This window comes from Sebastes umbrosus, chromosome 8 (genome assembly GCF_015220745.1).
Source record: "Sebastes umbrosus isolate fSebUmb1 chromosome 8, fSebUmb1.pri, whole genome shotgun sequence".
Lineage (NCBI taxonomy): Eukaryota > Metazoa > Chordata > Actinopteri > Perciformes > Sebastidae > Sebastes > Sebastes umbrosus.
In genome coordinates, this window is record NC_051276.1 from 22,290,808 (window position 1) to 22,313,022 (window position 22,215).

Genomic DNA, 22,215 nt, shown 5'->3' on the forward strand with positions numbered 1-22,215 from the left:
AAAAAGGAAAGAGGAATGTAATGCATGGGATAGCAAAGACAAAGAGTTTCAGAAAATGTATGGGAACGGGGGGGAGGAGAGATAATGTCTTACCGCCATGAATTGCACGTCCTGGAAGAGTTCCTGTATGAAACGCCTTGAGGTCAGGCGAAACATACAGTGGGCTAAGAGGTGGGAAACCTCGGAGTACAGGCAGATGTCGTCAAACGCGTAGGGAAACTTCTCCTTTATCCTGCAGGAAAAAGAGAAATTTAACAGACCATAAAAAAGAAAAAAAACTTCTGAAATTGAACATGCATCTCAAAAACTGTACATAGAATAAAGAGCGGAGCTTTACGTCAGTAGTCCCGTTTCGTGGCCTTTGGTTCCTACGGAGGAGCTGAGGTTGATGATGAGGCGGAGCACCTCCTTCCTAAGCAAGACTCGGCAGGCGGGGCCGTCTTCTGATATCGCCTTGCTGCCTATAAATATTCGACATTCACCACAATAAATACAACATACAGCAGTACCACTGAGCAAAATACTTTTGTTGCGGAACTAATGTAATATTGAAATTTTGTTGTCATGACAAAACTGTGACAGTAAGAATGAAATACATTTTACAGCAGTTTCATTGAAACGATAAGGGAACAAAAAAAGTCATTTTACAAATGCAATGTGTATTTTGTTGTTGTGTAAAACATGAAATCCTGACACAGTCTTGGAAAAAACACACATGGTTACTCATGGTCTTACCTATGACAATGTCAGCAGGTGTGGGCGTGCTACAGACCGAGCCTTGTGACACGGCGGCGTCGCTGCAGCCCGACACCCCAGAGAACTTGGACTGAGGCATCACCTCCAGCCGATGGCCGCTCTGCCCTCCCCATGACGGGAAGTCGACAAAGTCTGGGAGGAAAAAAAACACGCTTGTTATATTCTGCGCTGAGTTTAAAGTCATGTGAATAACCGATTGTATGTGTGTGCGTGTGTGTATGTGTATGTGTGTGTGGGCTTACCTGTCCGAGGGTGTGTGCTGTTGATCTGTGGCTGTGTGGGATATCCGAGGACGCTGGCTCCTACACAGTAGAGGCAGTTTTCTTCGGTGTGTTCCTGCAGTCCCGTCTCGTCTAAACCTACCGTGTGGTTCTGGCTGTCACCTCGGTTCACAATCAGCTCGGAGATGCTGAACTGTTGCTTCAGTGCTGGGAGAGCAGGGCGATCGCCTGCAGAGGGGAAAAACCACAGTGAGCACAAACACCACAATCTTTTTTTCTTCTACACATTTCTGTGATTTCATTTAATAATTTAAATTCACCATCTCCGTCGCCAAAGAGGAAGCGCTTCCGCTCTTCCGACGGCGGGCTGATTCTCTGCTGAAAGTAGGCCGAGTCTCTGATGTGGAACATGTCGTTGATGTCCATGGGCAGCGCTAGGCCGACATAGTCGTCGTTGCACCCGTAGGTGGCACTAGAGACCATGGAGCGCACTGAGGAGCAGCGGTGCAGAGTGCTTTGGTTGATGGGACTGAGTAGCTCCTCTTTATCCAGGGAGGCAAAGCTAAGAGCCTTCAGGAACCTAGGGAGGGCAAGAGGAGAGGCGCGTGAGAGGAACCGGGGGGAGAGACTGGGACAGAAAAAGGAACATGAGGAATAAATGTTGGATAAAAGCACAGAGACAGAGACTTAGTGAGCAGAGAGTGAGAAGGAAGTTGGGTCACAGTGGGCTCTAAAGCCCGACACACTGCAGCAAGCTATCAGGACAGCAGCTACAGGTAAACTCACAGTAGAGTGCATCCAAAGTGTGATATCAACGTCTTAAAAGCAAAGTACCTATTGGCATAGCTTTAAAATACACTAAAGCACCCAAGGATCAGTATTCTAAAGCTTCACACACACAAAAAAACCCAATGAGAGTTTAAATGGAGGCAGAAGTTCATTAGAAGAAAAAGAGGTTAGAGCTGGTCAGTATGACCTAATATTTTATACTACTACTAATTAACTGCATAGTTCTACTGGACAATAACAATATATATCAAAGTATGTAGGTTTGCAGCTCTAAGAGGAGGGAACAACCAATCTACATGGGACTTATTCACACTATGTGGGCTACAGGAGTCGAAGCAATGGCTAAACAACTGCAGGCATAGAGCTAGAGCAAGGACACATTTGTCTGGATCGGTGCTAGGAGATCCATCTCTACTGAGGAGGACACTGGGTAGGTCCACCCACCGCGGTATGAATGTTCTGGACAGCCTGCGGTATGGCCCTAAGACGTTGGGCTCTGGACAGGTGTCCCTCCTATCGGAGAGCCTGACAGACATAGAAGGTGCACGAAAAACACACTCACACCTGTCATTACCAACGTAGACAGATGACAAAACCCCGCTACTTGCTACTTTATTAATATTTCTATTTATTTATTTTTAAAGAATTCTATCAAAAATTTGCTGGTTCAAGCTTCTACATGATTTGCTGCTTATCTCTGTTTCACATAATTGTTTAAACAAACAATTCAAACCATGGGCTCTGGGAAGTTGTGATACACATTTTTCATTATTTTCTCTCCTTTCATAGACCAAACCATCCATAGGTTAATCATGAAATTAATTCCCTGATCAAAGGCGGAGTCAGCGATTCTAATCCAATACGCTTTTTGTCAAATTAGGCGATTATCTCCTCACGGTCCGCTGGTTGCCGTTCTGTGTCCGGTATTCATACACAGCCCCTTTTCGACATACTATACTATGACTTTTTTCGAAATACTATACTATGACTTTTTTTCAACATACTATACTATGACTTTTTTTATGACTTTTTTAGACATTCTATACTATAACTTTTTATGACTTTTTTTAGATTTGTTTTGGTGTTGAGTTCAAATATCAGTCTTTCTCCAGAATCACTGACTCCATCTTTAATTGATGAATTTTTCCTCACATAAATTTCAATAGAAGGAGATTTAAATGCTCTGCAAGACTGTTAATCTATCACCTGAAATTTAAAGTTATTATCAATTAACTTTCATCACCCATCTTTATTTTAACATGCATGAGCAACTTGACAATCAAAAAACATTTCATGCCATAGCAAACAGTACAGCCACATCTATATGGCACCTGTATCTACCTGTGTGCTATTTACACAGTATCTCTAAGAGGAGGGAACAACCAACAACTGACCAATCTACATGGGGCTTATTCACACTACGGGGCTACGGGGAGTCAAAGCAATGAAGAAGCTACATCTCTACTCTTCTCTAGGAGGACACTGGGTAGGTCCACCCACCGCGGTGCGAATGTTCTGGACACCCTGCGGTACGGATCTAAGACGTCGGGCTCCGGACAGGTACCCCTCCTATCTGATAGCCTGACAGACAGATAGAAGGTGTACAGGAAACACACTCAAACCTGTCATTGCCAAAGTAGACAGAAGACAAAAACCTACCCCAGGCACATAGCTGCTTAAGCTACAGTAGCACAAATGGAGACGATGAGTAAATCTTTTCATTAATGCAACAACAAACATATAATTAAAAAAAAGTAATAAACACACCCATGTAGACAAAAGAACAATAGATACAGATGCTTTCTGCCGTATCGTTCCTGTAGTGATGGCTGATTTACCTGCGAGGCGTTAATCTGGAGTCCAGGCTGCCGGTCTTCATGCAGATGGTGTCGGTGAACAGCACGTCTTTGGCTGGTGAAGCCAACGCTTCGCTGTGAGACAAAGACGGGTGTATCCTCTGCTGCTGCAGCCTCTTCAGCGTTGCGTAGCCCAGCGCGTCTCGCGGGCTGGTGTACATGAAGCTACAGTCGGCCAGGCTCTTGATGGTGGTCACCGAGGGAGACTTGAGAGACTGGGCTCGGCGGGGGAGAGTGTGCGAGGAGCCGGGCGGTACCAGAGAGACGGTGGAGGACTTCGACGTGGACATGTGGTTGGTCTGAGCCTGGGGCGTGAGAGAGGAGAGCGTTTTGACAGTCTTGGCTGACACCACTGTGTTGAGGCTCACACAGTCAGAGGAGTCCGGCTCGGGTTCGGGATTCTCGGGGTTTCCAACGGTCTCCCTGGAGGGGCTGGAGCTCATGGAGCTGATGCCGCTGGTTGTGGTGTCCGTGTTAAAGCTCTGGCTGCGGCTTTTAAACTGAGTACCTCCGCCGCCTCCTACCACATTGCCTCCACTAGACGAGGAGCCGCCGTCTCCCGCTAGACGCTCTCGGCTGCTCTGCTCCCTCTCCCGGCTGGGGTGCTCCACGACCCCGTGCCCTGCTAGACCACTTAGTCCGAGGCCTGAGCCTCCTCCCCTGGCCAGCCTGCCATCCACGAGCTGCTCCTCTGAGCCCCCCCTGGTCCCGACAAAGGACGTCTCCAGGCTGACTGTGGGACTCTTGGGCATTCCTCTGCCATTGAACACAGGGGTGAAGACGTCCTGGTTTGGGCTGTACACAGACGGCTCCGTCACCGTCCTGTTCCGCCTCATACTCCCCGTCTTGAGGTCAGTAGGGGTGCGAGAGCCCGATGGGTTCTTGGGGTCGCTGGTGGAGCGCAGCTTCTTGCTGGGGAGGGACAGGGAATTGAGGAAGCGAGTGCGAACGAAGCGTGTGGAGGCCAGGATGGTGAAGGGGCTGCGGTCCTTGACTGGTTTGGAGTGTAGATAGAAAGAGGGCTCGTCTGACTGGTCCAGAATGTCACACTTGTCATCGTCCAGGATGTACATGTCTGAGAGCACGAGGAAGAACACAATAGGAACATAAGGGGGCTAATTAAAAACACCTGGTTACTATGATGGTGGAACATCATAAATACAACTAATGGAGACTTTACTGACGGTCTACAAATCCTGGCATAGACAAAGTAAGTCCTACGTACTTGGTTGAGACTCGCTCTCGCTGTTGTGGCGCGAGCTGGTGGATTCAGAGTTCAGACTGAGCGTGCTCGGTACTGAGGAGAGTTCAGAGGTCAGTTGTGTGTCGACCTCTTCTGGAGTGACAGGCCACAGCGTCCTGCGACTGTGTCTGACTGCATCCCAACCGTACTGCTTCAACAGCTCACAACCCTGCCTGGTCTTGGAGATGACGCCCAGCACATAAACACATGTCCTGTTGGTATGGGAGAGGACGGTTAGTAAACACGCTAAGATGTTTCAGCTAAGATGTTTCAGCTAAGATGTTTTAAAAGTAGCTGAATAAAAGACAGGGCAGCTGAAGGCAAATCCTAAAACATATCCTTAAGACTGAGGGACCAGAGTAGTTCCCACATCAGCAACGTTGATGCTAAAACAGTAGAAAATGCTTATTTACAAAAAACACCTAATTATTTATAGGGTTCCGTTTATCTGTCAATTATTTTTTTAAATTAGAAACAATTTATTTAAAAAATCTAATAAGGGCTTGCTGATCTGCAGCATCATAAGTAGCTAATTTTAATGTTTTGCGTTTTTACTCCTCACTGTTTATTAAAGCTACTACCACGCTACTAGGAACTTTCATTTTGTGTTGATTTTGGTGCTCTCTGTGGACAAAAGCGGTATGGTTTCCGAGCACCAGAGTCCTTTTAGGAAACCTCTAATTTTACTGCGGCAGAGTCTGACAGTCTGCCCCACTCCTGATTCTGGTTCTCTTGTGACTCCTTTCCTACGGCGGGCCCAGCGATACGGCCTGGGCCTCCAGCAGCGTAGTGTCGGTGTTGGCTCCCACATCCACCTCCCGCAGGAGGTCCGACTGCAGGTCGAAGGCGGCAGCGAAGCCAGATCTGGGTCTTTCTGCGGTGGGCTGGTCGCTGCCGGAGGCCCTGCCGGAGGCCCTGCCGGAGGCCCAGCTGGAGTCTGAGCTGAAGGAGTTTCTGGTGAACTTGCATGATTACGTCTGATTGCGCGGAATCGGATCCGGTGGCACCGATGACAAGTATTAAGAATAACCACATAGGAATAGCCAATCTTCTCGCTGATGGTCTCGTTTACTTATGTAGGTCATAAAGAGGCATCAGTATAAAATTTAGACTTTTTCTTAACCAGTTAAAAGTTCCTCAGTAATTTAATGCAATTATATTCTGATTTCTCACCACCAGAAAACATTGTGTTCTTGCAGGCAAAACAAAACAATTTTTTTGGGACATAAAGTCTATGTGAACATCAGTTTAAAGTTTTGTTTTTTTTGGTAAAAACTGGAAATGATAAGCTTACCCTCGTACTGACAGCACGTCACAATGCTGAGCCAATGCGAGGATGTCAGGAATGACGTTCTCCTCCTGCAGGAGATTCAGACCCCAGTTTGAAGAGCCAATGTTGCCCTGCATGGAAAACAACATCACAGCCATTAGAGCCATCTCTTTGGAACTATTATTATTATTATTATTATTATTACTATTATTATTATTATTATTATTATTATAGCGACAGAGTAACTGAGGTGACATGAAGTGATAGCAAATGATACTGACCAGGGCCCAGAGAGCAGCCTTCAGTTGTTTAATGCCCTCCCAGGTGTCCAGCATCGGGGAGCGAACCGTATAGCTGAGGTCAGGAACCACACTCTGGAGACAAACGGGAAAAGACAGACATTAGGAAGAAAGGCCTATAAATCTGCATGACCCACTGCTCCTCAGAGACATGACTGTAGAAAATGAAACAGATAAGCTGAAGCAGTTACCTGAGCCTCCAATAGATGGCAGCCCGTCTTATCGTGGACCAGCTGACCATACAAGTGCACAGGGAGATAGACATTTGGTCTTTGTAACCTGGAGACACAAACCAGAGAAATTAGGCACACACACACACACACTCTTCAGCGTGTCCTGTTATTCGTTGTGAGGTGCCGACAGACTTCAGCATCTCACCTTTGGTTGCTGCGTCTGACGTAGTTGTCTCCATCAACAGGTTTGCGGTAGGTTGTTAGCGCTTCGTTGAGCTGCTCCTCTATCAGGTCCACGTACTTCAGGTTGTATTCCTGCCATCAAAGAGGCATTTAGGTCAAAGAGTATAACAAAAAGCTCTGTTAGCGTGTTGTCTTGTCTACTATAATATAGTAGCCAATATCCTGATCATACCTTCTGCCATTTGTCCAGCTGTTTGCTGACGTAACCCCTCTCATTGAGGTAGGAGAAACCTTTAGGAATGGACAGGAACCTAAACAGCAGAAACAAGACGTACAGTTTATTCAAGAAGGACTACATAAAAGACTGAGACATATCATATACTGTAAGCCACGTGTGGTAAGCAGTGCTGTTGAAGTAAACACCCACCTGAGGAGCAGCAGGAGGCCCTTGTCTCCCAGGTGGGACAGAGCTGGTTTCAGCTGGATTAGAGCGTGGAGGTTGGCCTGTGAACCAGCACAACATACCGAGTCAGACAGCAGAAAGCGTGGACATACAACGCCACTGTCTGTTTAGTGTATGAGTATTGGGCGAAGGTAAATTCTAACGTTATTATGATGTGTTCAAATGTAATCTTGTAAAATACAGTTTTTGGTGAGAAAGCAATATTTTTTCACAGCAATATAAAATAGATAATAGAGAGGGAAATATGACCTGTTTAACTTCCTAAAAAAGCAGTATGCAACCAGTAATAAAGTGTGTATGTGGAATGGGATTTACTTTTTTATTGTGGGATCAAATTGGTAACGAGAATCGTGGAATTTCACTGGTATTGGTATCGACTGCTACGTTTCTGGTATCATGACATCCCTACATCCTAATCCGACAAACACCACTTCGGTTCTACTGTACTGACGGTACTTCCAAGCAGTCACCTTGTCCTCGCAGGCCTCGTCCAGTATGTCCAGGGCCTCCATGGACACGGCCTTGCTGTGGTCGTGAAGCTGCGTGACCAGCAGCTCCATGCCCCAGCTGCTGAAGAACTCCACGCTCGCACGCAGCAGCACACGGAGGTGTTTGGTGGCATACAACCTGCACACCTGCTCAGAGAGACGAGAAGCATTGTGGAAGACAGACGAGACATTACGACGCAGAATTGACAACAGCTTTTCCAATCACTGCTTTATATGTATTTTTCTTGCTTGTCTTGTTGTTGTGGCTGTCTTACATCAGTAGCAGCAGTGAGGATCTTGGAGAGGATCACTCTGGCCAGACCGTCTCTGCTGTAGTCCAGTGTGGACACAGCGAGTTTCAACACAGCATCCTGGTTCTTCACAGAGCACAGATTCAGCAGGCTGCAAAAACAGAAAAGTTGTCACAGAACATTAATAAAATATGTCAATTTATCGAACAAACATTTCTGAAAGTCTTATATTCTATGTCTACACACTCACCACTGAAACAGGCCACATTTCTCCAGCAGTTTGACTCCCTGTGGGTGCGCAGAGAGCGTCCCCAGGAAGAGGAAGTAGTGTTGGCTGAGTGTGGTGAGCAGGCCGTTGCTCTGCAGACAGCGCTCAGGCTTCAGCCCGGAGGACGAGGAGAGCCACGACACCATGTCCTTCACCAGGTCCTCCAGGTAGCCCTGGCCGTCCTGGTGACAGCGGGAGGGGGAGAGAGAGAGAGAGGAGGCAGACAGGAGAGGCAAGTTAGAAAGTGACAAAAGGTAAAAAAAGTGTTTTTTTGTGTGTACGTGTACGCTTCTCTAACCTCGTCTGACTCCATGAGGAACTCAATAAACTGACAGCCAACCACAGTGAGTTGTCTGGCCTTTGGGTGATCCAACGCCAGCCCTGCGTACAGTTTACTACTGGGCTTATAAAAGTACAGCAGCCTCCGCACAAACCTGCATCACACAGAAGACAAAGAAGTGGTTAAAACAATACAGCAAACTCTTTCTAATGTTGCACTGATGATATGAAGGAGTCGTACCTGTGCATTTGTTCATCTTTGTTGTTCCTGAGGTTTACATGTGGCCACTGGGAGAGAAAACACAACATTTAAACATCATACAGGAAAAGAAATATTGGCATACAGGTGCTTTAACTTGACTGGTCTCTTCTCTTTGTCACATGCATTGAGCCGGTTTGTGACGGGTGCAACATGAGAACATCCTGACCTTAAGGATGGTGGCGATCAACAACCAGTTCCACTCCAGGTTCTGCTTATGGTTGAGAATGTGACTGTCTCTCAGGTTCAGCATCAGTGCTTCTTCCGTGTCCTGAACACAAACACAGAAAACATTGATTTGACAATGTAAAAAAAAACAGTAATACAAAGATGTTTATTTTAACAGTGGAAAATGAGAAGCACTAATAATAATAATAATAATGTTCAACTCTGATGGCTTTGCACCAATTCCATTCATTTCTTTGTCTTTGTCTCATCTGTTTTAATAGCCGTTTCCCCTTAAACACATACCAGACCTTTGTACCTTTGAACGCAAAAAAATGAATTTGATATCAACTGTGGGTAAGATGGAAAATAAATGTATTTCCCAAAATGCATTCCTTCGAACTACTTTAATATGTTGCTGTGTCCAGAGGGTAGTATCTGAAAAGCATGTTCACATTTACCTTAATGACATAGATGTCCCGGTGGACCCGTGAGTGTGTCTCTCTGCGGTTGTGTGAAGACACAGACTTGCGGATGATGTGGTCCAGGTAAAGACTGTGTGGTTTCAAGCCTTTCTTCTTCTTCTCATGGAAACGCTTCAGATTGTTGACTGCTGCACTTGCCCGACTGGAACAACAATGAAATTGGGGGATGATTAACATACATTAATAATATGTAATGTACGTAGTTCACTTCTGTACTGTGTTCACTGTTACGAGAGCACTACTGTATCAGTGTACCTTTATGAGATATAAATATACAGTAGTCCTGGTAAATACACTTGGTAGGACTGACAGTGATTTTTGTAAGCCATGTCTCTGAGTGTACTCACAGTCGTTTCTGCTGTGCGATGTCAAAGGAGGCGGCCATGTTGATGAGGGTGGGGAGGCAGTGCAGGTGGTGGCTATGGGAATGTGGAAGGATGGTGTTTGCCTAAACAAGAGATGAGCACGTGGAGTAAAAAGAGAAGGTGCATTTAGTGTTAGAATCACAATCACTCGGTTGTAGCAGGCAGCTTTTCAAAATACAGAAATCCTCCAGACTGATGCAATGTTGTTGTTTTTTTGCAGGGACACACAAGCACAAATACCGGTTTCTTCTACAGTGTTAAAGAAATTCAGCTTTTCAAAATAAAAGTGTCGGAGATACTTTTCCCCATTTTAATATTACCATGTGTAGAAGTTCTCCCAAGAGGATGGTGGCTCTCACAGCGAGCTGATCATCACTACTGGTCACAACTTCGACAAGGCCCTATAGAGACAAAGGTGGCGATAGAAGGGAGGATATGAGTTAATAGCAACATGGTGTCAAATTGTAACACGATACAATCAGAGAGCAAAACAAACAACTTAGTATCAGCTCACCTCTAACAGCCCACTGGAGATGAAGGCAGAAAGAACAAATGCCAGGTAGTTGTCCATCAGATCAGGCCTAATGAAGCAAACAGAAAACAAATCATTGCATGGCTCATGTAAACACCAGACTATTTTAACCATCTCTATTCTCTCATATCATCTCCCACCTAGAGCGGGCCCGATGGGGTAGGATGACTTTGGCCTCAGCAGCAAGAAACCCATCAGAAAGTCTCCAGGTGTCCTGGAACCTGGCTGGGTCTGAGGAAGACCAGAGCGAACATTAGCTTTTACACCGTGTGTCTAAAATATGGACTTATCTGGGTTGAAATAGCACCAAAGCATTTTAGTATAAAAATATGGAGTATACTTTCTGTCATGATGATACAAGGCCACATAGAAGATACAAAAGATGTTTCTCTCACCAACACTTAGAAGAGCTTCCGTGAAGTCTTCAGTTACGATGGGTACGGGGAGCCTGAATATCTCATATAACACCTCCAGCAAGCCTTTCTGCAGGGCACATTACATTAGAGCGATCAGACACACATTTGATATGGTACAAACTACATTTGCAAGCGCTCAAAAGAGCACTTCTAATATCTAAATGCTGTGGCTGCGTAGTAGCAAAATACTCAAATTACTTGGGCAGCCCTAATCTGTCTCTGAATCCACAGGAAACAGAGTGATAATATGTGATTTGATCTATCTGTGCCACGGATGCCTTTGGGTGTATCTCACTCTGTGCTCTGATACTCCAACCAAACTCCACCCAAAAAGTAGGCGAAAGCCTTGCTTTGTTTTTATTTGAAGTACTCCATAGAAATCAGTGCTAGCATAACACTAGAGCTGTGAAACTGAGATCGGCGGGTCAACATCTTTACTATCTATCAATTAGGTCTTCACTGCCAAGTTAACTAACAAAAGTTATTCGCTGGTTTTGCATCCATAAACTTCATTGTTTTTGTATGCAGTTGTTTCAATACTCACCCTAACTTCCATATTTGGTATGCAAAGTAAGCCAATTAAAGATTGGATTCCAGAGTTTCCAGCCTTGCATAGGTTGATAATCCCTGATTAAAGATAGAGACAAAAGGAGACATTATGTTACATTCAACAGCAAAGCACAAGTAATATAAAACTAGTCTAGTCTATTTATTTACAAGTCTCACTCTACGGTCTTATTGATAAGTTTATTATGCAGACAAATATCTTTTTAAAAATAATACATTTACATAGCCTTTAGAAAGGTGCCAAATAAAAGTATGACTTTTCCTGAAAAAAAAAATATATTATTGTGAATTAATCATTTAAAAATTTTTGGCTGCTCCAAAATAAATGTTTTGTTTATCTCTGTGGAAGATATCGAATGTCTGGTTCCCACTTCTAACAAGGCTTGTGAGCCAATAGTATAATGACCGTGGTATCAAGTGGTATCTCTGGGTCGCCAGTTAGTGTGGACAAAATGGCTGAGATTGACCTTAAGTGCCTGGCAACGACTTATTGTGAAGTAAATGCAACGGGACGGCGGAGGGAGAATGCGTCATCTAGTGGCTGAATGTTATCAATAGCACCTTTAAATAACTACATGTATTACTACATCCATGTCCTTACCAGACCAGGAGCGAAAGGCTGCCACTATGGCCATTCTACTCGACAGGAAACGGGACTCTCTGTCCTCCCTGTGGACATTAAAAAACACACATTAAAAACAGGACACCACAAGGAAATGGATCAAACCACACCACCACAAAACAAAAACAAAAAAGCTAAACATTGAAAAGAGTTAAGGAGAAAGATCTTTTTATATAAAAGCAAATCATTCAGAGTGATTTAACGGATAATCGTGACTTCCTCAGGCGAGTCATGCTGGAGTCAAGCAGCCCTGATAACAAGGAGGGGTCATATATTACAAAAAACACTGCATCACATACCCTCAACTTTCTCAATGCATGGTGTTGCCAATATGGGAACACAGCAAAGGGTAAACAGAGGGAAATGTCAGAACACTATCTTTTTGTTTCTACTGTAACAGTGACACTCTTCATACCCCCCCACACACTCACTTGAGCTGCCCTTCAGCCGTGTCTGCGTTGTGACGGTAGTGGAAATCTGTGAAAGGCGCGAGGATTTGCTGGAGGACCAAACACACAACACAAGAGAGGGATGAGTACAAAATACAACAGACTTTAGAGCCCTTCATTAGTTCTTGAAAATTAATTTGTAAATATTCCCACGAAACATCTCGCGGTAATAATGAGCCTGCTTCAGATCTCATATGACATCCGTGTGGATATTATGACTGCGGTGATGAGATGCTTTGGTCCCAGGTGTCTGTTTACAGACAATGAGGCTTTAGAGAGTCGCTGTAACTGATTACTGTAAGCTCCATGGGAAAGAAACGGGCAACCTTACGACTCATAATCCTGACTGGAATGACTCCCAGCACACTGGCTCATTTATAAAACAGCAGCTTCCTCTGAATTCGTATCTGTGTGTGTGTTTGTGTGTGTGTGTACCTCCAGTTCGACGTCAACGCGCACATACTGACGAGTACGTGGGTGGTTGAGTAGATGGAGGATGGTGGTGATCAGAGCTTCGTTGATGCGACTCAGCTGACAGTCAATCACGCTCTTCAGGATGGTGCTGAGGCCTCCGCGTTTAGCCACCACCTCTGGGTTCTTCAGGGCTGCACAGTCAGCAACAAAGAAATATTAGAGGCTTTTCACATGTCTTCATAACAAATTAGGTATTTTATGGGGGTGTATATCACAAGTTTCTTCATGATACACTATTATATCGATGCAATTTCGATCCGATTCAATTCAGGGGCCTGCGATCGATATGAGACGATATCACATTTTATATGTATTTAACGCAATGAGTTGCATTTATGTCAACCTGCAAAAAGAAACTAAATTATGATTTGACAATTAGACTGTTGTTCACTATAAAGTGCCAAATTTCTCATGTTTAAGTGCAAATGTTTTTTTTATCAGTTAATAATTTCAGAATAAAGACGTATCTTAAAAATTAAGATATGTGTCGATGTCTTCACTTTGCATCGATCCAGATCGATGTATCATTACACCCCTAGTATTTTATGAGGTATTTCTGTCCACTAACGTCGTAACCTCCCGAGAGCTCCTCACAAAGCCTCTGTGTGTGTGTGCAGAATTAACGGTTCTTTTGCATCTGCGTTGTGTATCTCCGTCTCAAACGGCCAGGTAGCGCACTCACCTAGCTCACACACGATGGCGATGGCTGCACGGACCATGCGGTCTCTCTCCTGTAGTCCATCTGTGCCCACGGCAATTAGAGAGTTTGCAACAGAGGAGGGGAACAGCATCGCATTGACAGTGATAATCTACAGAGAGGAGGAAAGCAAGAGTCATTAAACAAGTCCGGACAAACCGAGGCAGAAGAATAACCACAATCTTTTTTTTATGGCCACTTTTTCTAGGACTCCAGGACTAACATGCAAAAACAGTACCTGAAATTATTCTGAGAGGGTTGCATATCTCAGAACTTACAGTCCAATATGTAATAACAGAAATATATTTTATGATAAGAGGCTATATGTCATGGAATGAACACTGGGTTTGTATTACTGTCTGGATTGCCAATAGTCCCTTTCTGAAACCAGACCCTGAGTGGTGTGTGTATGTGTGAAGAGAGTTTACAGTAAACTACAGAAAGGGCTATAAATAACCACGCCTGCAGACTCGTGCAAACTCGTCCACACACTGACACTGCTGCTCACCACATCTTAGCAGTGAGTGCAGAGGGCACATTTCTCCAGCGACATGACAATGACTGAATCAATTAGTGGAAGGCAATTAAAATATGATCTTACCTTTCGGACTAGTCTCAGAGCCTGAGTCCTCTCCCCCTCATTGCTCTGCTGGATGTCAATGCATCTAAACAAGCACACAAGCATATTAGTCACGTCCCTTTCAAGTAGGAGAACAACAAATATTTCAAGAAGAGAAAAACAAGTGTGACTGAAGCACAACATTTCTAAGAAACTGGCAAACTTTTGAACAAAATGACGTGACTTCCTGTAAAAAGTAATATTATTTGACCCACAAACTGAAAAGCCAGCCAGGCAGCATTTTTTCCACATGACTGGTTGTGGTCAGAGCAGGATCTCACCTTGCTATCAAATAGTCCACCTGTAGTCTGAGGACCTTCTGCAGCACAGTGGTGTCTCTAATGAGGTAGCGGAGTGCCCGCAACCCTGCTGCACGCACTTCCTTAGCCTCATTCAGTAGAGCTAGTCGCAGACTAGAGGTGGAAAAAGCACACTTAGAAACATTGCAAATTGGACATGATGTGAGATTTAGTGACACTTTACAAACTATTGTTATTTCAGTATGACGATCTCTGATTCCTGCTGTTTTTCAATGAAAAACTCATCAGATCAGTGTTTCAAATGCAAAACATTCCAGCTGATTAGCCACAGGACCTGACTTACAAACAAGCCAATGAATTGGAAATAGAGCACATGACGGTAAAAAAGTACACGGTGTACAATTTGGAACTACTGGTTGCTAACAACACTTACCAAATGATGATTTCTTCGTATGTAAACCCAAAGTTTTCCTCGCGGTGGCTAATGCTGCATAGCAGCTGTAACACAGAGACAGAACAAAAAATGAATGAACTGATTCATACAAGGAATGCATTAGCACGGCTTCGGTCAAGGATAAAAGTAAAAGCCTAGCGCGGGCATTGTGGTTCAGCAACTCCAAAGTGACACCATCCTTCACCGGAGAAAATCTTCCATGAACCCCCTCATAATCATAACACAGATTAAGTTTATGCTTACTACCATTTGTACTTTCAGATGCCATTGGAACTATTTATATTCTAAAACTTTTCAACCTAAATACTTCAGACCTGATTGATAGTGATAAACAGAAACACATTTCAATTTGAATCACGTTAACACCGCTTTGTTTTGCCCTGATATTCTGGGTGCTTTGTTATCAGATGTCACTTTAGCTTGGCCAGCTTCATGGCTTCGTTCTCTAGCACCTGAAGAGACACATGACGGATTTTGGTCTCCTGTCGCTGTTGCTAAATATAACTGTCGTCATATTTTCTCAATTTAGCTAGTTTGGGCTGAGCGTCTCTTGACGATATGGACTGACTCAAATATTTCCCCATGCTCGCCAGCTAGCTGGCTGGCTAATAAGTTAAGCAGCAGCAGGAACGGTTTGTTACGCCCCGAGTGAAGTGACTGAATCGAGACAGGTTGACTTTATGTGTCACAATCATATCAGAGTTTCTATTGGTTAACGTGGGGGATAGTAATGGACACAATATGCTTGTTTTAATGGCGCAAATTGTCCCCATCTGTAGATATGTACTTTTTAATGATACAGCCCCTCAAGGTGTTTATAAGGGAGTTCGGCAAATCCAAAATGACACCATCCTTCACTTGAGAAGCTCTCTGTTTAACAGTGTCTGAATCAAATAAGCATCAAACTAACTCCAATCTAACAAACAGCACGACACAATCCTGCAGGGTGCCGCAGGAGCCATGCAGGTGTGTTTGTTGTATTTTTCCAATTGTCCGTTACATGTTGACTCGTTTGGAGTAGATGACTCGTGACTGGATGATGTTGTGCTTTCACTGGGGGTAGATGGAGGTTATAATCACGCCAGCGTTGGGGCAACACATTCACAGGTCCGGTAGTGGGTGTCGGCTTGCGTCACCTCCACCACTTGTTGTTTATGTTTATATATGTGTATGGATATATGAAAACAGAAGGTGATAACAGAAAGTAAGCAATAGGTCCTGCTGTATTCTTCCGCCCATAGCCTGAGTATTTGTTCCTGTTCTCTGTACCCTACCAGGCCTGGCAGTGGACCCTGTTTTTAGCATGAATTGCCACTTTTAGCTGTTCCCTCACCGCAGGTCCTCCATCATTAACAGAGGCCCACACGCAGCTGCTGTATACAAGACTCAAATCCTATGTACACAAAAGCAGTTCATTATAAAAACAATAAGCCTTCAGCGACAGTCTGTGTCAACTGGCGGGCCAAAGCTAACAGCACAGTCGGAAAACTCATTAGATGCACAGAGCAATGAGCTCCTTGGGCAAAGGATGCTGCCATTTTGGAGCTGCCACCTTTCTTATAGGCACCCTGAGGCACCCTAGTGTTCCCAACAAGTCACTGCTACTCCCTCACAGTGGTTCAGTCTGTCCCGATGCAGCAGCGGGGGGAGCCGACGAGTGAGTTAAACAGGTAATTTTTGAGTGGTTTCTTCCTTAAAGCTGGACGTAAATCTCCTCTCTCCTTCGTCGTAAACCACAGAGGAAAGCAGGAGGAGAGACGGAGCGTGATGGGTGATGATGAGAGGCACGGTGAGCAGGGGGTTGTTTTTAACCAGCTGTGATGTCAGAGCTCAAGCAGGCAGGAGGAGGGGAGAGGAGACGTGGAGAGGGGCATGTGACACTCTCTGGGGGGATTAGGTCACCCTCACTGTCCTGGAACCCTTATAAGGAATTAGAGGCTCTCACAGACGTATACACACAGAGACACACGTCATGGCTATTACCCTCCTGTCAGTTGTAAACAAGAGATTTAGGTGTACGGCAGCCAGGCCCACACTCAGCCTTCAGCCTGCTACAGTGCAAGCTGTAGTTTTCTGAAGGCCACCAACAATTGGTCAAAATATGTCCGTGACTGACTGTCAGACCTGGTTTGAGGCGGCGGGTTGCTCAGCAGAAATCAGCGGCCAGGGTTGCGTAAATGGCTTTGACATTTCTCAGTGAGGTGACGTGAGCAAAAATAATGTCTACAAGTTTCCCCCTTATACTTAGCTTTCAGTTTTGCAAGTCATTTATTTTCTACACCCTGTTATTCCTGTTCGAAATAACAGGAAGGCTCGAGACTATGCAAGCATGTGTTGGGTGGAAGGCAGAAAAACAACCTGGAGAGGTCACTATCGTCCATCACGGGGCTGACACAGGCCATGTCCACACTAAGAAAAACACGACAATCTAAAACCACTGTTTACTTCCATCTGCGCTTGTTTTTAAAAAACTTCTCTATTCACACTAAAACTCCAAAACAATAAGAATATAACAAAATCTCCAATTCTTCATTGTTCATAAGAACAATAACTAAAGATCAGGAATCTCAGGTTCCAAAGTCAAAGTGCTGCTCTTGATGCATATTAGAGCCAGAGTGCTTTCCCATCCCTAAAGCTCCTGTTACATTCACTGTCAGCGTCACAATGACAGGCACAGCTAGGCCTGCTGGCAGCAACACCCAAGAGGAGAGGATCAAGGAGAGGTTAGTGGTGACACTACAGACAGAGGAGGGGGAGCACAGCTAGTCAATCTTTACAGATATCTGAACAAGTGAGTCAGCCTCCTTGAAAAGCTGCATGCTTGTATCCACAGCTTCAATGGGGTCTTTATGTTGGTTTAGGGAGATAATTCACTAACTCTCAGTGTTGTCAACACTGCCCAGATTAACAAATAAAACACTGGGGTAAAAGCGTCATAACTTGGCAGCGTTACCTTTATGAAGTTGTTCAGGTGGCCCAGTTTTCGCATGTTACTGACTCCGTGCGGTTTGGCCACATTTTGAAGGATTTCACGGAAGTTTTCTGATGGTTCTGCCGGAGAAAGGAAAGGAAATACAATGTAACCAAGACAAGCGTTAAGCCATATTGCCATAATATGGGTCGATGAACCGTAATTTATTTGTTGCAGGAAGGAAGTTGGTTTAGCTGGTCAAACTAATTTAGTGTGTACAGTCAAAACAACGTCTAGACAGCGAAAGCAAGACTTGAGCCGGGAAGTGTTCTTTTGTTTTCAGTTCCTTTCAACAATTATGTGTTTCTGTAATGCTAAATGTTCTCCACAAGAGAACAGATGGTTTTTAAAATGGAGTATTCTCTTGGCAAGAATCAGTGCCTTAACTGTAGTTTAGATTGCATGGAAACCAGTTCCAGAAAACTGCATTTCAACAAAAAGATAAATGCAGCAGAAACTATGACTACACCAGCTTAATGGATTGCATACTCTCCTCAGCAACAAAGTTCACCAGAGGATGAGCCACAATTAGGTTCAATCCTCCAAATAGTATAAGCTATCAGTATTAGTCATCAGTCAAAACAATAACTTAAACACATGAAAATACAATTAAGAGCTTTTGGACTATTCCAAACTACTTTGCTAGCATTGAAAAAAGTCTACTTAATTGAGTACAAAATGTTATTTTATCCATAAAACTAAATTACTAAACCAACTACTCTGTGATCTTACATTTGAATAAATTAAACAAGGGTCTTCATCAGGGTCACTGTGGCACAGTGGTCACAGTGACCCTGATGAAGACCTATGTTGGTCATTTTAAACAGTTATTGCCGTGTAAAATAAAGGCATTTTAATTTTGTTCAAACACTACAGTGTGCCTTGGATTACTTTTGAGGGAGACTTGCATTTTGTACTTTTCTCCACCCATGCAATGAGCCCTTCACAAGACTGAATGAGCCCAATACACCTGAAGGATCCAAAGAGCACCTGTATGTGATTACCACAGAGACCCAGCAGCGCTTCTACTCCATTGTCTTCAAGCATTGATAAGTATTTGCAGCCAATCAGATATAACCAGATGCAACAGTCTCTTGCAAATTGATTTGGACTAGTTTGAGCCAGGTTAAGAATATGTATGCTAGAAAAACAATCGACATCAACTTTTGCATACAAATGTTGGGCTTCATGATCTTGGACCCTTGGGCACAGACATGGTTTAATCTTCAGCTTTAGGATTGTACGAAACTCTTGTGACACACCACCATAATGTTATGCGCACACACACACACACACACACACACACACACACACACACACACAGCCTGACCTGAATGAAAAACACTGAGGTTGACCAACACTTTGCAAATCCATGATGAAACAGCTCACAGATTAAGCGTACCCCCATACGAGAACTATGAGGACTTTAAGAACTTTAAACACGCACTATCTGCAACCATCTTGGACTCTAACCACTGGCGCACTTTACACTTACTTTACACTATACATCCTATATACCACTTTATAGACTGCACATATGTACATATTACATTTATTTATAGTTCATACTACATTTATTTATTTATTGACGGACTGTACTATACACTGTGTTCACCCATTCACTCTGTATCTTTTATATCTCTATTATTGTTTTTATAATTTTTGTATTCCTGTACCTCTCCTGTGTTTCACTCTGTTTGCTGATGTTGCTGCTTTGACACCTGAATTTCCCTCCGGGGATTAATAAAGGTTCATCTTATCTTATCTTATCTTATCTTATCTTATCTTATGTAGGGGGGGCTCGTATCACGTCAATGGGCCTAAAATATTGTTGGCTTCTTATGCTGCATTCATCTACAAATTCGTATTTGCATTTATCACAGTCCCTGTAAAATCCAACATCATAGCACTACTTTGAGAGGGCACATTTCTTTGCAAATAAAAGTATTGACTTTACACAACACAAATACAAAAAATACATGTTTGTGGATAGTGAGATATTTGCAGATCATGGTACACATTTGTGTAATGTCTTCTGTGGGTTACAACTAATAAAGTCCAATAAAAACGTCCATAGCAATGACCAAATGCATGACTACAACAGCACTTAAATAACAGGCGATCATGATACATTAAATGTGAGTAAAAATGTTTTTTATGCCATCAGATCTGTATTTGCATTTATCACAGTCCTTGTAAAATCATAGCTACTACTTTGAGAGGACACATCTCCTTGCAAATAAAAGTATTGACTGAGTTAATCTTTGCATTTAAACTATTAATGTGACTAATAATGTGACTTAACACAACACAAAAATACATGTTTGTGGATAGTGAACTATTTGCAGATCATGGTACAACATTTGTGTAATGTCTTCTGTGGGTTACAACTAATAAAGTCCAATTAAAAACGTCCATAGCAATGACCAAATGCATGACTACAACAGCACTTATGGTTGGTTGGCTTAAAGAACAGGCTATCTCTGCAGACTCAATCACAACAACAGGAGCGTCGTCATGGCTGGTTTAGCTTAACGCTGCTAACTCAGCTAGCTAGTTATTATGATATCGCAGTGTTATTACACGAAACAGAAAGGGGGGAAACTGACAGCAGCAATGACAGGACAAGTGCACGGAGACAAAACTGTCTTTTCACTTCACTAGGCTAGTGTTTGCAGTAAGAGCTCCTCATCCATTTTGATGATGTGATGAAGCTCTCTCTGCTTACCTCTGCTCAGATCCAGCGGTACGTTTTCCTCTCCGCTGTCATTCCGACCTGGTAAATAAACACACAGAGCGGACACGCAGAGGGGTCAACCCGGGGTCAAAACGTGCCTGTGAAACTCTATTTTTAGAATATGCGGTTATTAAACGTGTCAGCGTGTCGAGTTTTTCACGCTTACCTCGCATCCGAAGACTCCGGATAGGACGGCCGCGGAAGCTGGCCGCCATGTTTCCAGGAACATACACAACACCGGAAACTTCGCGGATTCTCGCGAGAATAGAGGGGGGGACGAGACAACAGAGGGGTTGTCGCGACATAGCTGCTGCAGCAGCAGCAGACCTCTCACATTCACAATAATGTCATTTTGAAATAATAATAATAAAAAAACGTGGGTTCTGAGAACTATAGTAGAGTTAAATTAGCCTAATCTGCTACTTTTTTTTTTTTTAATACTTTATTTTTTCTTTTTTTTTCAAGGTTGTTTTCATATATGCAATTTACAGTTCGTAATTACAATAGATTATAAACAATTTTTTTTAAGTAATTGAGCTTATAGACAAACTCATTAAGTACACTAGAGAAAACAACTTCAACATTCAAAATTGAAATAAAATTAAGAAAAGAAATAATAATAATAATAATAATAATAATAATGATAATGATAAAAAGAAAGAATAGAGTTAAAAAAACAAAACAATAATAATACAAAAATACGAGAGTAATAATCAGTTAAGCTTTTTTCTTATTCATTTAATTTTAATTCTTCTCTTAAATTCCACATTCACAAGTGTAAATTTATTAAAAAAAAAGCCTAATTTATTTGTATTTATTAAAGAAATGGAATAATATCTGTCAACGATTTCTCCCTCACAAAACAAAAAAGCAATGAAAACAATGAATGTATGCAATATGTTTAATGTTTTTAAGTGAAATTATTGTCATACTCTCGCGCGTTTTTTAAAAATTACTATTTATTATTATCATTAAATTATTTTTTTATTATTATCTACTTATTTATTTATTTATATTGTATTTTTTATTTTATGTTTTTTATTTTTATGTTTTCGCTATGCTTCTTTTGTATGTAAATGTTTTCTGCTGTTACTATGTATACTGTAATTTTGAAATAAAATTTAAAAAAATAAATAAATAAAAATAAAAAAACTCCCACAGAGACTGAGATCAGATGGATCCTCCTTAATCCCCCCTCTAATCTTATCAGAGATAAAAACAAATCTGACCTGGAGACTGTTTTATGGTTCTGTGAAGAAGAAGGAGCTGTTTTAGCACTGTTTCCATCTATATATACATATATATAACATTGCCATTTAAAATAGAGGTCAAAATGAACTTCACCACACCCCAATCATGATTTTATGGATATTTATTGCTGATCAAAAAAAGTCAGAGTAATTCTAAGAGTAAATTTATATATCAACAATTAATAAACCATTCACAATGTATTTATCATAGTTACAGTCCGTAGAAAAATGGAAACCATTTAAATTAGGTTCATTTTTTTTTTTTTTACATTGAATCCCAATGAATATCTGGACTGCAGTGGGAGATGTACTCAGATCCTTTACTTAAGTAAAAGTATAACTACCACATTGTAA

The 22,215-nt window shown here is 42.7% G+C and overlaps 1 protein-coding gene across 2 annotated transcripts in view; it reads right to left on the reverse strand.

Moving 5' to 3' along the window:
- Positions 1-20,913, reverse strand: part of LOC119492713 (rapamycin-insensitive companion of mTOR-like) — a 22,664-nt gene extending 1,751 nt beyond the window's left edge. Inside the window, exons 1-36 of one of the 2 annotated variants that reach the window (XM_037777384.1) lie at positions 20,778-20,906; positions 20,603-20,650; positions 17,857-17,954; positions 14,883-14,947; positions 14,471-14,602; positions 14,172-14,235; positions 13,556-13,682; positions 12,835-13,004; positions 12,382-12,449; positions 11,930-11,997; positions 11,306-11,388; positions 10,741-10,828; positions 10,486-10,576; positions 10,328-10,394; positions 10,134-10,214; positions 9,796-9,896; positions 9,425-9,590; positions 8,968-9,069; positions 8,781-8,827; positions 8,559-8,694; positions 8,243-8,442; positions 8,017-8,143; positions 7,724-7,888; positions 7,218-7,294; positions 7,023-7,101; positions 6,813-6,922; positions 6,626-6,713; positions 6,417-6,509; positions 6,160-6,266; positions 4,848-5,077; positions 3,605-4,697; positions 1,298-1,557; positions 999-1,205; positions 736-888; positions 338-461; positions 94-232 (exon numbers count right to left, since the gene is read on the reverse strand). In XM_037777384.1, the coding sequence (XP_037633312.1) occupies positions 94-232; positions 338-461; positions 736-888; positions 999-1,205; positions 1,298-1,557; positions 3,605-4,697; positions 4,848-5,077; positions 6,160-6,266; positions 6,417-6,509; positions 6,626-6,713; positions 6,813-6,922; positions 7,023-7,101; positions 7,218-7,294; positions 7,724-7,888; positions 8,017-8,143; positions 8,243-8,442; positions 8,559-8,694; positions 8,781-8,827; positions 8,968-9,069; positions 9,425-9,590; positions 9,796-9,896; positions 10,134-10,214; positions 10,328-10,394; positions 10,486-10,576; positions 10,741-10,828; positions 11,306-11,388; positions 11,930-11,997; positions 12,382-12,449; positions 12,835-13,004; positions 13,556-13,682; positions 14,172-14,235; positions 14,471-14,602; positions 14,883-14,947; positions 17,857-17,954; positions 20,603-20,650; positions 20,778-20,826 (5,103 nt within the window). In that variant the 5' untranslated portion in view covers positions 20,827-20,906. Of the gene's footprint in view, positions 1-93; positions 233-337; positions 462-735; positions 889-998; positions 1,206-1,297; positions 1,558-1,589; positions 2,292-3,266; positions 3,348-3,604; positions 4,698-4,847; positions 5,078-6,159; positions 6,267-6,416; positions 6,510-6,625; positions 6,714-6,812; positions 6,923-7,022; positions 7,102-7,217; positions 7,295-7,723; positions 7,889-8,016; positions 8,144-8,242; positions 8,443-8,558; positions 8,695-8,780; positions 8,828-8,967; positions 9,070-9,424; positions 9,591-9,795; positions 9,897-10,133; positions 10,215-10,327; positions 10,395-10,485; positions 10,577-10,740; positions 10,829-11,305; positions 11,389-11,929; positions 11,998-12,381; positions 12,450-12,834; positions 13,005-13,555; positions 13,683-14,171; positions 14,236-14,470; positions 14,603-14,882; positions 14,948-17,856; positions 17,955-20,602; positions 20,651-20,777 lie in introns of those variants that run through there. The other variant, XM_037777385.1, reaches the window with a different exon arrangement.
- Between the last annotated feature and the right edge of the window lie 1,302 nt (positions 20,914-22,215).